Below are 13,393 nucleotides of genomic sequence, written 5' to 3'. Positions count from 1 at the left end.
TTTTTTTTTTTTTTTTACACACAACGGATATTTTTAGAGAGTATAACTTACATCACTGACTCCAGCCTCCACAATCTTCAGGCCTGTCTCCTTCTCCAGCTGCTGCTTCTGTTGGACTGCACGGGAGACAAAAGCAGAGGAGGTGTTGAGTACGAGATGACAAGCTAGCAGATTTTTCAGTTCCTGAGGCAGAACAACTGGTCAGTGAAACCGAGAATGATGCAATGGATGTGACAGCGTGAGTCAGATGTCAAACTGGTCATAGAAAATGGCCATCCCACACACACACATAAAATCTTCATCAAGCAAAATAATCTTCAGGGTAGCTCTGTGGTGGCACCTGGAGGAATGATATGCTGTGCAGGCCTGCAACAGGTAATGGTCTTGAGCCACGGCAGCAGCTCTGTGAGGCTGTACTAAATGCTAATGCCAGCACGTTAACATGCTCATAATGACAATGCTAACATGCTGGTGTTTAAACTGGATTTACGGTTGACACAAAGGCTTAACGGGAGTAGGTTTGATTTATTGCTCAGCGTCAGATTTCGCCCGTTGATATCACCACTGCAACACTTGGCGGATGAATTGTACACGATCGGGTCGTATCGCACTTCAATGATATCAGTAAGTGTGTTTACATGCTTTCATTTGCTCTGTGATGCGGGCGGCTGAATGTGGGATTATAACGCATGTTGTTACCTTCACTGTGATAGCACGGGGTCGCAATGGACAGAGGAGTTGGCTGTGCTAGATGTGTGTGACCAAGTCTCTCCTCAATGTCCATTTCTGTAAATGCTGTAGCTCCAATGCGTGGTTACATTTTTGAGGAGGTGGACATCAGCTGTCGGTATGCAGAAGTACAGACTGTGTTCAGGTTTAAGCCACAAAAGCACTTTGGTTGAGGTTAGGGAAAGATCATCATTGCTGCTACTTTTTCTGTATTAAAATGATCTTTCCCTAACCTGAACAAAGTGCTGTCAGCGCCTAAACATAACCATAAAAAAGCTGAATAATGCTGTAGTCACTACGAGTGGACAGTGCATTGCAAGATTGCCTGTTCTGATGGAAAATAAGTGAAATACATTGTGGGACCTGCCAGGTACGTTACTTAATACAGTCGACATTACAGTTCCTTCAAAATATATTTGCTGTTGCTAATTAGCTGTGTATAAAGGTAATTTCTAGGAGACGGTGCTCCATGCTAACATTCGCTAATTAGCACTAAACACATGTCATTAGCTATGTACTGCAAAACTTTAATTGTGACTTGATGATGGCGCTAGCTGTACCAGCTTTCGTAGCAATCCATCCTGCAGTTGTTGAGACCTTCACACAAAAAACCTCACGGTGCTGCTGGAGGAGAAGTCAGAGATCATCAAAATCATTGGGCTTCATCCTCTGGGGACCATGAATGTTTCATGACAATCAAATAGTGTTGAGATATTTCAGTCTGGATGAAAGAGAGTGTGATCCACAGAGCCGTGCCGCGAGGACGGATAAAAACATAAAATGGCAAAAAGAAAAACGTATCCTCACACACGTTGAGTCAGACCTACTAAAGATTACCAGAAAGCAGATGAAGTGCTTGTAGATTCACAGCACACAATAACTTGAGCTCCTGCCTTTGTTCTTGCAGTAATTAATACACCACCCGAGTTTGATCCTCAGATCTATTGATCTAATCAAATATGGCATGCTATTTCCAAAGCTTTGTTCACGAAAGATATTCTCATGCAAATCAAACCAAAGTGAGGCAATGTTAAATATCCATCGTTCAAGATCACTCACTTCGCCGACTTTTTTCCCCCTCCTGCGCCCCTTCCTCACTTTGATGGAGACATTTATATTGAAAAACAAAATCAAAGGGGCCTTAATAGATTATGCCAAATTACGGAGTGAAACAAAAAAAAAAAAAAAAAGGAGCATAATTTTAATTGAGTTTGTTAGCATGTGAATGTGATTGGTAATGGGGAAAAGGAAAAAGAGTGAGAGTTAAAGAGAGAAAGAGAAAGAGAGCAGGTCCTTTAAATCCCATTTCCCCAGATGAAGGCTATGCAAATGACCCTGAAGAGCTGAACCCCACCTCACACTCCAAATTCGGCAAGGGCCTGTTTAATTAGTATTTTAATCTATCCCAATGAATCCACTCAGTCCACAATGTATGCAGCATTCCATCTAATTAAGCACGCTACTTTTAGGATAATCATCCATCTCCCCTGCTCTTCCTCTCTCCCCTTTTCTCTTTCTGGTTATTAAGGATCCTGCAAACATTGATCATCCTATCATCTCATCAACATGGCAGCAAAGGGGGCATCTTATATTTTAGGTGTCAGCCAGGGTTTTCTGAAGGATGGCTGAAAGGAGGATAAAGGAGGCGGCGAGTGGGCTGGAAAGGTCAAATATACATTCAAAGTCTCTAAATTAGAGTGCCACATAAAAGAGGGAGACAAGAGGAGGAAGAAATGAAATCTTCTGCTATTAGTGAGAGGAGAGAAGTCTTCATCTGGCATGTCTCAGCTCACTTTGATATCATGTTGCCACCCCTGAATTTAGTCCGACATATTGCCTCTCCATACATAGATACAGTACCTGCGTGGTCCTCGTGCTATTTACGAGGGGGGTAATGAGCGAGGTAATTGGGCCCAGCTGTGTGAGGTCGTAGATGGTGGGGGGAGGCGAAGCTGCTAAAAGGTCACACAACGTTTCGGTCCTAATGAGGACCCCTCTGGGGTCGCAACACATCATGAGTCAAACTACGAAAGATTAGCCTGGAATCAACACACATACACGTCACGGCGGCCGCGGCTCAGGTTTTGACTGACAAGCTGGCATTAACCGTCTTATGGCGAAACCAAAGAAGCCTGAAGGTCGGCATTTACTCGTGAATCAAAGCTGAGGACTCTCCAATCAACCTGAGGGAAAGGACGGTCCCACAACAGCCACTTTAAATGTAAATACATGTACTTGCCGCACTCATTAGCCGGTAACTGGATGGATCTGGGCTGAGGAGAGAATCCAGCTGATGGATCGCTTGTTCTGTCACTGACTGTACAGGTAACAGCCTACAGCATCTCTCTCTGGTCACCCCTTATATTAACCTCCCCCTGGAGCTCACTCTCTTTCTCTTTTTCCTCACAGACACACACACAAAGATTTTGGAAGCTTCAAATTAGCCACCAAATACTCCTGACAGACTGTGGAAAAGAGATGTCAGGTCTCATTTCAGAGAGGCTCCTCCAGCCATTTTAATAGGCATTGTCCAAGTCTATCTAGTCTGATCTCTAATATCGAGATCTGATCCCTGCTGCTCATTTGATCTTTTCGCTATCCGAGTCATATTGAGGCATATCATTTGATGTTCAGCAGGCAAAAAAAAGGCAGAATGAAAAGGGCTTTTTCATGTGTGTTAAAATGTGCTCCATTTTCATGTGCTTTCAATTGGGATGACACACACGCACACCAGTTTTATTGGAATATAAAACAGATAATTGCCTGGGACTATTCAATATGAACTCAGTCAAAGTGGGTGATTACTATTTTGTGAATAAATGGCTTAAACTGGACAACAGTGTCGCTTGTTTGCAATACAATTACAATTGGACCTGGTCCATCTTCAGTCAGAAACAATATAATTAAAAGGACCTCTGTTAGTAAAATCCCAACAATCACCCTGTAAGAGAAGGTGGCTGCTAAATCTGCAAAATGAACTATTAAAGTTACTATTCATGAAATAAAAAACCTGTTTTTGATGCTATTTATGCTCACCACGTTTTCACCAATAGCCATTCAGTGAATTTACATTTTGTAATTACCTATTCATAGAGTGGTCTGCATTGTTAGTAGCGAAGTCCACCCTTAACACAGAGGAATACGAGGGATCCACGAGAAACAATGCAGCATTTCCTGCTGCTGCTTCGTCACATCGACCTAAGATGAGGTGGCTTTTATTGTGAAGCAGCAACAGGAAACAACGTATTTACCAGCAAGGTTAATATTGGCCGAGATCACTCATCATAAATGTGTCAACAGTACAAGACAAGGGGTCTGCAGCTTTCATGGGCAGGTCGTTTTCAAACTTTGCTGAAGGAGTAATGGAAGAAGACGAGCAGCCACAGCGACTGTGAACTTTACTGTGTTCTGCTTGGAAAGTACTTGCGCTGTGTGCAGCACGAAATCGCTTTATTTTTCCTCCATTCTTGATTAAAACAATGTGAGTTTGTTTGGCCGCCCTGGAACAGATACACCACTCGCTCTTCTGAGGTATTTCTGACAAAGTAGCTGCTCGGGGAGCGTTTGCTGTAATCAGCCACACTTACTGTTATCACCAGTAACCACAGGTGTTTCCCAATCAAACTCTCAAACAAATTTTCAAGTTATAACTTTAAATTACATCTTTAAATTAGGCCCACTGGCTTGCAAATCGGCTGCTCACTATATAATGTATTTATTGCGGACACGTAAAATACCTGAATTATTTCAGCTGGAAGTGCGCCTGCTGCCAAAGAGCAGGTTCTCATTTTTACAATTACACTTACGTTATCAAAATATTAGAAGAGCGTTAAGGAACGTGCTTCGCTTCTGTCCACAATCGCCGTGTTTCTGTTAAGGATCCGAACATGCAGCCAGGCGATCAGACAGAACAGAAGAATACTTCAAAAACTCATCAAGGACTTGTTGAAGGAGAGGGAAAGGCCATTTCAATCATCAATCTAAAGAACCATTCAAAACATCTTTGGCAAGAACGCTAATGAACAAAAAGTAACAGCGAAAAACACACGAGCACGCATTTAAGCTAGATTTTATGTGACCTTTAAATTGCTCTGTAGCATATGCACTCAACACAAATTATCTGTGGTGAGATATAATTTGATTAAAATGTTGCTTTTCTCCACCATATGCTGCAAACTGAGGCAATTGTGCACTCCTCATCATAGATTCTCATCGCAATTCAGAAATGATTATCATGAAGTCATCAGAGCTTAAAGTCATGAATATATATATTCATTTTTCTGATATACGACAGGGTTGTTATTGTTAGAAGCAATATTAATTCAGCATCGGGAGACAAATCACTGACTGTTTGCTGTAAGTATTTTGTATTTCAACGCGGCGCAGCAGCCGGCGCTGTCACATGATCATAATGTTGCCTCTTTGGCCAAATGGCGGTATATAGTTGACAAAATGCATATTTCACCACCCTCTGATTGATCTGTTAATATTGAATAACATCCACATCCATTCCATCTATCTCCCCCCGTCCCTCCCCTGTTCCTCAGGTCGTCTATTCACCACTTCCATCTCTCCATCCGTCACTCCAACCAAACAAAATGAAAGTGTTTATTGCGGAGGAGGGCTGACGCTCACGCCTCTCCACAGCCGTTAGCCTTATCAGCAGGCAATCGCTCCGATATTAAAGCTGCCATTCCGCCCATCACTTTCCCCTTGCACATATGATGGCTGTCTCTACCTATCAGAGTGGCGAGAGGAGGGGGGGGAGGTGGGGGTGGGGGAGGGGGAGAGGGAAAGAGAGGGAGATGCACCTGATCCCCTTGCCAGATAAGACGCACGGCAACCCATTTTTCAGTCAAAATCCTGGGCGGGAAATAAAAACAATAATATTCGGAGTGTGAGGAAGCAGAGCGCAGCAGCGTATTCATTACATGTATGATGTATATAACATGTATGTGACCCCTTTACACATGACTCCTGCACGCTGATGCTTATCAAAATGCAAATCAGTCCACAGATACTGTTGTTGCTTTTATAAGGCTTATTTGTTCATCTTATTTTTTTTTTTTTCACTTCCAGTGTGGCTTCTTGGAAACTCATCACAGAGAGGATATTCTACAGGAGACACAAACACACTAATAAAAAATGGCTTTCACATGAGCTCTGGTGTTTTACAGTGAGGATAAAAATACAGTAAATAAGTTAATATATAGCGCTCTCTGAGCACACACTGAAAACCCCACAGACCCACTCCTCTGCTCGTTCACACACATCAGATGCTGTTCTGCTCCTCCTGCTTTATATAAATCAAGACACCAAATCAGAGGGTCTGCACCTGAGAAGACCTACAAATGAAACAGAAGGGCAAAGTGGAGCCGAGCCGGAGGACAATAAAAGAGCGCAAAGGTAGAAAAACAACATCATTATGTGCTAATATCCAATCAAGATATGAATAAATATCTTACTAAATCAAATGAGGCTGTTGATGAATATATACGTGTGTGTGTAAAAGATGATGATGATGTCTTCAAATTGTTTGTTTTGTCCAACCAACAGTCGAACATCAAGTATTCAGTTTAGAGCTGAAACGGTTGGTCGATTAACTGATTAGTCGATCAGCAGAAATAACTATTTTGGCAACTGATTAATTATCGCTGGTTTGTCGGTTGTCTACTCTCCTACAATAATAAACTAGCTAACTTTGGGTTTTGGACTGTTGTCAAAACAATCATTCGATTAATTAAGAAAATAATCTGCAGATTAATCCACAATGAAAATAATAGTTAGTTGCAGCCCTGATTCAATTTGGGCAGAGAAAAGCAGCAAATCCACACACCAAGAAGCTAAAACCAGTTATGTTTGATGAAGATTAAATAATTACAGCAAAAAAGTGATCATTCATTTCCTGTCTATGGTCTGATTTCAGCACTCATTAATGTAACAGTACTACAGCTCTCAACCCGTCCACTCTTTAAAACTACTTCCTTTTAATAATACTAATAACAATAATCATAATTCAATATAACAGCTGAACTTAATAAACAGTAAATATTGTTCAATCAGCCAAATAATTCATCTGAACAGAAAACAAACCCTCTTCTCTCCTTCATGATGATAGTGATGACATCATTAGGCTCTAATGTCCAGTCAGCAGTGCCAATCATATACCACCATGTCTGTCACATGGTCGGACCATGCTGTTAACAGCAGGGGGTCCTGGCTGGCTCACTGTTTATTCACCCTGATCGATCGCTTCCTGTGGATAAGCCAACAGAGCTCCCAAACAAACCAACTGCTGTTATTCAGCCTAAATCAACGCACCAAAAACCTTCGCTATTTCTAACTCTCCTGCAAAACGAAGCGCTTCACAAAAGCTAAATGTTTCCTTTAAGGTGCCAAAACCCGTTTTCTGGTTGACGGAGAGAGAAGACATCAGAAGACAACGTGGCAGGAAAAGAGGACAGGAGACGCCGCCTGGTTTCCGCTCCTGTAATGGCTGTAGTCGTGCGATCGGCATGCGCCTTGAGTCCGCGGCAGACCCTGCCCTGGGTATCAAACACATTACTGGCCCCTTCCTCTTTCAAACAGAACCCACATGACACATTTATAATTGCATCCTCCCTTATTAGAGGCCCCTTTCGAAGATGGCTGAATAATACAACTGGATGAGTGTTGGCTGCACATGTGCAGACACACAAACGCAAGCTCAGACACGCAAACAGCCTCACACACACACACACACACACACACACACACACGCACACACACATAATATCTGTTTCTTTGCCGGCTGGTTGATTAATAGATTGTGGCTGCTCTGACACTCTGTGTAGAATAGGCATTTTGCCTTTGATAGGTGCTGACACCAATTCTTCACGGACTGCAGGAGATTGGGGGAACAGAAGCAGCACCGGCAAATGACTTGGATGGCAGGCACCTCCAGATGTGGGAGAAACCCCACGGATGTCACTCTGCATTCTCACCGGGACACGTTTACAGCGTTTACGCTCCCTCTCAGAGATGACAATCTGCAGATGTGTGACATATGCGACATGAATCGCATCTGACAATCACTCAAAAAGAACGGATAGGTTTGAGGATCGCAGTGAGTGATGAGGTAAACAATGTGCATCTGAAACAATCACTGTCACCAGAAGTCCAGCATGCTGCAGAGCGATGCTGCTGGGTCTTTGGATGACCTTTTCCAATAACACAAGCTGGCAGCCTCGCTGTCAGCAAGACATTGCATAAAAAACATTCACTGCAGTCTTCAGGGAGACGTCAACAAGTGGAAAGTCTTTACACATCGACATCTAGAGTCCACTACAGTACACAGCTCTTTGTAAGTGAAATCCGCTCAACGTGCGAAACAACGTGTTAAATTAAGACATGATGAAAAACATTACTCCGAGGTCTTTCCTCGGGTAAAAAGGTAAAAACAATTTAAGCCTGCTGCTCTCTGTAAAAGACGCTTCATTTCTTTCCCTGGATGTGTGTGTGATACAAGATGAAAACATCTGGAAGTCTGCCACCGTCTGAAGGGAGCCTACTGGGGGAAAGCTTATTGGAGGAAGAGATGGTGAGGCTGACACACAGAGCCGCACACACTCACACACACACACACACACACACACACACACACTCTTCAGCTGCTTCCCCACTGAGGGAACTCTGACAGAGGCAGCCCTACCTGTCACTGTGGCAGCAATTATCCTGCAGGCTCTCTCCACGGACCGTCTCCTGCAGGTCTCCACATTACTAACCACATCACTGAGCACACACATACTGAGTATGCACACTGACGCACAGGAGGGCACACCGCACACCCACAAGTACACATACTGTACATATTCGCAGACACACACACACACACGCAGGGCTGCACACGCTCGGTTGTGCTTTTCATCCACAATTCACTCTCCACAAGCTAATGGCTCGAACGAATCGTAATGATGTGTTGGTGCAGACATCCTGCTCAAGCCAGGAGAAACACACATCATTACGTGGATGTGGGTGCTCATGCAAGCATGCACACATATCTCTTCTGTTATAGATATAAATGCATTATCATAGATGAGACTGCTAAGAGGTCCGCAAATACACACACTAGAAAACCCAAATAAATCAATAAATATGCTAAGGATGTCATAAGGCAGAGTTTGAAAACATAGCAGGCAGCATTAACATGAGGCCAGGATATGAGCTCCACTGAGTCAAAAGATAATAAGTCTTGGATATTGGAAAAAAAAAAAAACAGACATGCTCAGAAGGACAGGGTGTCCATTTTGGCTGCAGGGAGGTCTTCCAGAGGAAGGAATTGATCTGTTTCACGCTGGTTCACTGGAGCTCAGATCCAGGACCCAGTCTGAGTCTCAGGAACAGGTTGATTGCGCGGAGCTGTGAAGGGTGATTTCAGAGAAAGGAAAAAACGAACCCAACGTGACCTCATTACCGTAGATTTGTTCCGACTGTCATTAGGAATCACAAACACCATCACTCAAGTCAGGAATATGAGGGAGAGGATGAGAGACGGGGCGATGTAAGCAGGGGTGGGGGGTGGTGGGCTGGGCTCCGCCGGTAATCAAGTGGATTTGATCTGAAAACAGGATCTATCGTCAAACAATCTACAGATAACAGAGAACATCTGCACATAGAGTGTGTTTACCCGAGTGTACGTTTGGCCCAAGGACACATATCTGCGCTTGAGCCCAAAGACGACTCCCACCATGAGACATTAAACCGTTACTGTGCTGAATCCACCATGATCTCCAGCTACAAGACGGGGTTTGTTACAAATAAAGCTAATGTCACTGTGATGGGAAACTCCTTCACAACTGCTTGACAGACATTTTCAACTGTCAGGTGAGAACTAACGGCTTCCCTTTAAGGAAATTATTGGGAAACGATGGGACCTGTAAAATAAAGTGTGACCAACTATATACTTTTAATATTATGTGGTCCTACAGGAGCTCGATGTCGATCAAACATCATTACGTCTGTTGTCATAAATTAGTCAAAAACTACATTTGCATGCACTCTGTTGAGGTTTGAAATTAGGGCTGCGATCACTTGTATCGTCAATTAATGTGCTAATTGTTATCTGGATGCATCATTTTGTCTATAAAATGGCAGAAAACACTGATAAATGCCATCACGAACAGCAAGCCGACGTACATTCAGGTTACTGTCACATAATACAGAGAAAAGCTGGGACCGGGATATGCTTCATTTCTCCAATTAAACAAAATTATTAACTATGTTTGCTTAATTTTTTCTCTTTTATTTCAAGATAAAGATGCCACCATGTTCTATAATTCAAAACAATAACCCACAATGGATCCTAAATCAGATTCTAAGTGCTGAGCTGCTAACGTCGCCCTGACAGAGCACAGATTCATCAAAACGCTATAAAAACACACCTGATAGCTTCTGTTTTGTTCCCTTTCAACCAATTTCAGCCTCCAAGTTGGAGCTAATGCACCGTCTGAGCATCTAGATTAATTTTCCGAGGCTCTTTTTTTTTTTTTTTCGCTGAGGTATTCAAGTGCTTTCAGCCTGAGGAGGTTCATGTCAAAGCGAGCGCGTCTGCTGTCAGTGGCCTTTAAGTCAATCCCTCTAACCACATTTACAGATGTTAGTGCGGTGGACATCTTTCCTCGGAGTGGATGAAGTAACCAGAGCTTGGTCCTATCTGCCTTCCCCTCTCCGTCTCTGTGAAGCACCCCGGCTGCTCCTCAGATGGCAGCGTTAATCTCGCCGTGTTGCTTCCCTGTGTACAGCTGGGAGTGGTGGGTGTAAAATGAAAGTGTAACACAACAGTCTCACGCAGGTGTCAAAATGACAAATATGACATTTCCCTTCTGAGATTTTATTAGTTCTGATATCATTTTGTATTCAGCCTGCCTGATGTGTCACTGGGCTCTTTTTTATTTTTTTATTACTACTTTGCTTCAGGACAAAATGTGATAATCATTATTATATGTCTAAAGCAGAGCAGCTGCGGCTGCAAAGAGAAAAGCAAGAAATGTATTCAGGATGCGATTCGAAAATCAAAACACACAGTTTGACTGGTGTGTTTGCTATTGTATACATCCCCCCACTCTGAATCAATCATCTTGCTGCAGAGCTTCTCAGACAATTCCTTTTAAAAGTGAGGCAGCGGTTCAGAGTCACAGCGTGATGATTAAATCTATACACCACAGAAGCACAGACATACTGTTATTTTTCAGCATTAATTTCCCAAATAACGGCAGAATCTCTCTATATGTTCCAAACTCTCCTGAGATTGAACTCTGGAGTTGTTAGAGAGGGGAAACACGAGACCGTATAAGCACACCTCCCTGTCTTTTTAAGGACACCTGTTGGGCTGCATGGCTCATCTCCTCCTCATTTAGCCGTCTGTCTGGGCTCCGTGGGGCTGATTACCAGGAAGAGCTGATTCCAGTTGCACTGCTTATCAGTCTAATTAGAGCCCCTGGCAGGTGACTTGAAGGAAGTTGTGTGTCTCACGGATGTTCAGGCACAACGATTTGTACAGGCATGCTGACTGCTACATGTTACAAGGAAGAGGACAAGACAAAAATCCAATAATGCAACAAATAAAATAGAAGGATATGAAATTATGGTGAGAGAGTTGTGACAGATCGCTCCTAGTAAAGCTGCTTCTGTGCGGGGGATGTATTTTCAGGGCCTTTCTGGGGAACAGGAGGTGCCTTGAGGAGGTTTAATAGAGTATTTTGCATCACAGTCATTTTCACAGGAAATTTCAAGTGGTGACAACAAGTCAGGAGAAAGAGGCGACATCTTGACTAACATCCTCTGGTAAAAGTATCAACTGTCAAAAAAATGAGAGAAAAATTGAGACAGGCTGTGGTTCTGTGGAGAGTGCTTCAATGGATACAGCAGCGAAAATGAAGGATGAAATAAAAGCTCGATTTAAGGCACAAAAAGAGGAAAAAAAAAAACAGAACATCAGACAAAGAAAGACAAGAAAAGAAGGGCAAAAAAAGTGAGACGCAGGGGCGGAAAGATATTGAGAAGAGTTGAGGACAGAGGAGGAAGCTACGGGAGGCGAACAAGTTTTCCAGGTAGTGTATCAGTCACCGGTAAAAGGTCACTAGTCTGCTGTTCGCACATCCAGGTGCTAATGTAACACCTCTCACACCTTCCTCGGTTGCCTGTGTCTGGCTGCCTGCAGGTTGGTGGGCAGAGAGACTGTTGTTTGTGCTAGAATAATATGCTGTAATCCCCCGTCTCAGATGTGGCCTTAACACAGGTAATTGGACTTGGAGTGTGAGGAAGCCTGTGGCTAGACACACACACACCGCTGAGATACACACAAACTGCAGACTGATTTGAAATAAGAGCAGAATTGCTCGTATTTTTGTCGAGCTCAGGATTTTTCTGCATGTCGAAGCTGTGGGCAGGGATCGATAAAGACGATATACAAAGAATATAAAAAGAGTTCAGGTGCTGGATTCTTTGAAAAATCCTCTTGAGCTGCAAAAATGCAAGAACAAAAGTATAAAGAATGGGTTAAATAGTGTGTTTCTCTGCTCAAACGTAAGCAGCAAATGTTAGCATGTGCGGCTAACAAGCTTAGCACCTACAGCAGTAACCAAAGGCTACTTCCAAGGCCAATTTCATTTTACATTTCACACAGCTCTCAGGTAACTAGCACATCTGCTCTGTACTGTTTTTCCAGCATTTAGCCAGTCTCAAGCAACCCCACTCAAACTTGTTCATTAAAAACACAACCAGCATTAGCTGAACTAGCTAGCTTGCTACTGCTGACAAAATCTGTTAGCAACAGATAAACAACTGACAAAATCAACGGTTGCTGGGGAGAAATGAGAGGCCTGCTTTTGTCAAAGTCTGTCTACAGCCTTGGACCAGTTTCTTTGAAAATGCCACTGTTATTATTGTAAGGTGTGTTATGTAACGCTAGCAGTGCAAGAACAAACTGCTTGACAGGCGTATTCACAAAAACCAGGGCTGTGTTTGGAGTTTGGACGCTGGGTTCTTCATCTGATTCTCTCCAGAACCAAAAGTGCGGGTGCAAAAGTGTAAAGAATGGAAAATTAAACCAGGGGTGGGGAACCTTTTTCTTCCTATCAAGGGCCACTTCAAATTTTATAACATCCTTCTGGGGCCGTACTGAATTATTGAACACATAGATCACACTAACCTCTAATGGGATGGCGGGAACTGCCTCTCTTTGGTGATGGTAGTGATGATGATACTACTTCAGCGAGTCTTTGCAGGAGTCAGTTTTAAAAAGAGCTGCACACAGTCGAAGGCTGTCCCAAACAGAGACGCAAACTTCAGTGCTCCTTCAGTTCTCCTCACAAAGGGAAAATCCTCAGGAGGTACATACAGTTTATAGACCTCGAGCAGAGGGAGGTTGTTGTTTGAGCTTTGCAGCTCAGTGATTTCGTGCTGCAGGATGTCGAGCACATCAGCTGGTCCCACATTAAATTTGTTAAATGAGTTTGTTCTTGCAGAGTAGGAAAATGCTCAGTGTTTCCTCTTTACAGTTGCCACAGCTTTAATTTCACTTCAGATGATTTCACATTTGAAGGCAGAGAGCTGAGAAGCTGGCTGGAGCTTGAGCTTGAGCTGTGAGAGGTTGTTTGGTAACGTCCACCACGAAGGCCAAATTACA

At 43.2% G+C, this 13,393-nt stretch overlaps 1 protein-coding gene across 2 annotated transcripts in view; it reads right to left on the bottom strand.

Annotated features, from left to right (window-relative positions):
• ptprn2 (protein tyrosine phosphatase receptor type N2) overlaps positions 1–13,393 on the bottom strand; it is a 122,896-nt gene that overhangs the window by 51,862 nt on the left and 57,641 nt on the right. For both annotated transcript variants that reach the window (XM_076761378.1, XM_076761379.1), the window contains exon 11: positions 52–116. In XM_076761378.1, coding sequence (XP_076617493.1) covers positions 52–116 — 65 coding nt within the window. The remainder of the gene's footprint in view (positions 1–51; positions 117–13,393) is intronic.

The sequence above is a fragment of the Chaetodon auriga genome, chromosome 21 (genome assembly GCF_051107435.1).
Source record: "Chaetodon auriga isolate fChaAug3 chromosome 21, fChaAug3.hap1, whole genome shotgun sequence".
Lineage (NCBI taxonomy): Eukaryota > Metazoa > Chordata > Actinopteri > Chaetodontiformes > Chaetodontidae > Chaetodon > Chaetodon auriga.
Note: the sequence above shows the minus strand (reverse complement) of the source record. Positions and strands in the feature narration are given on the sequence as shown.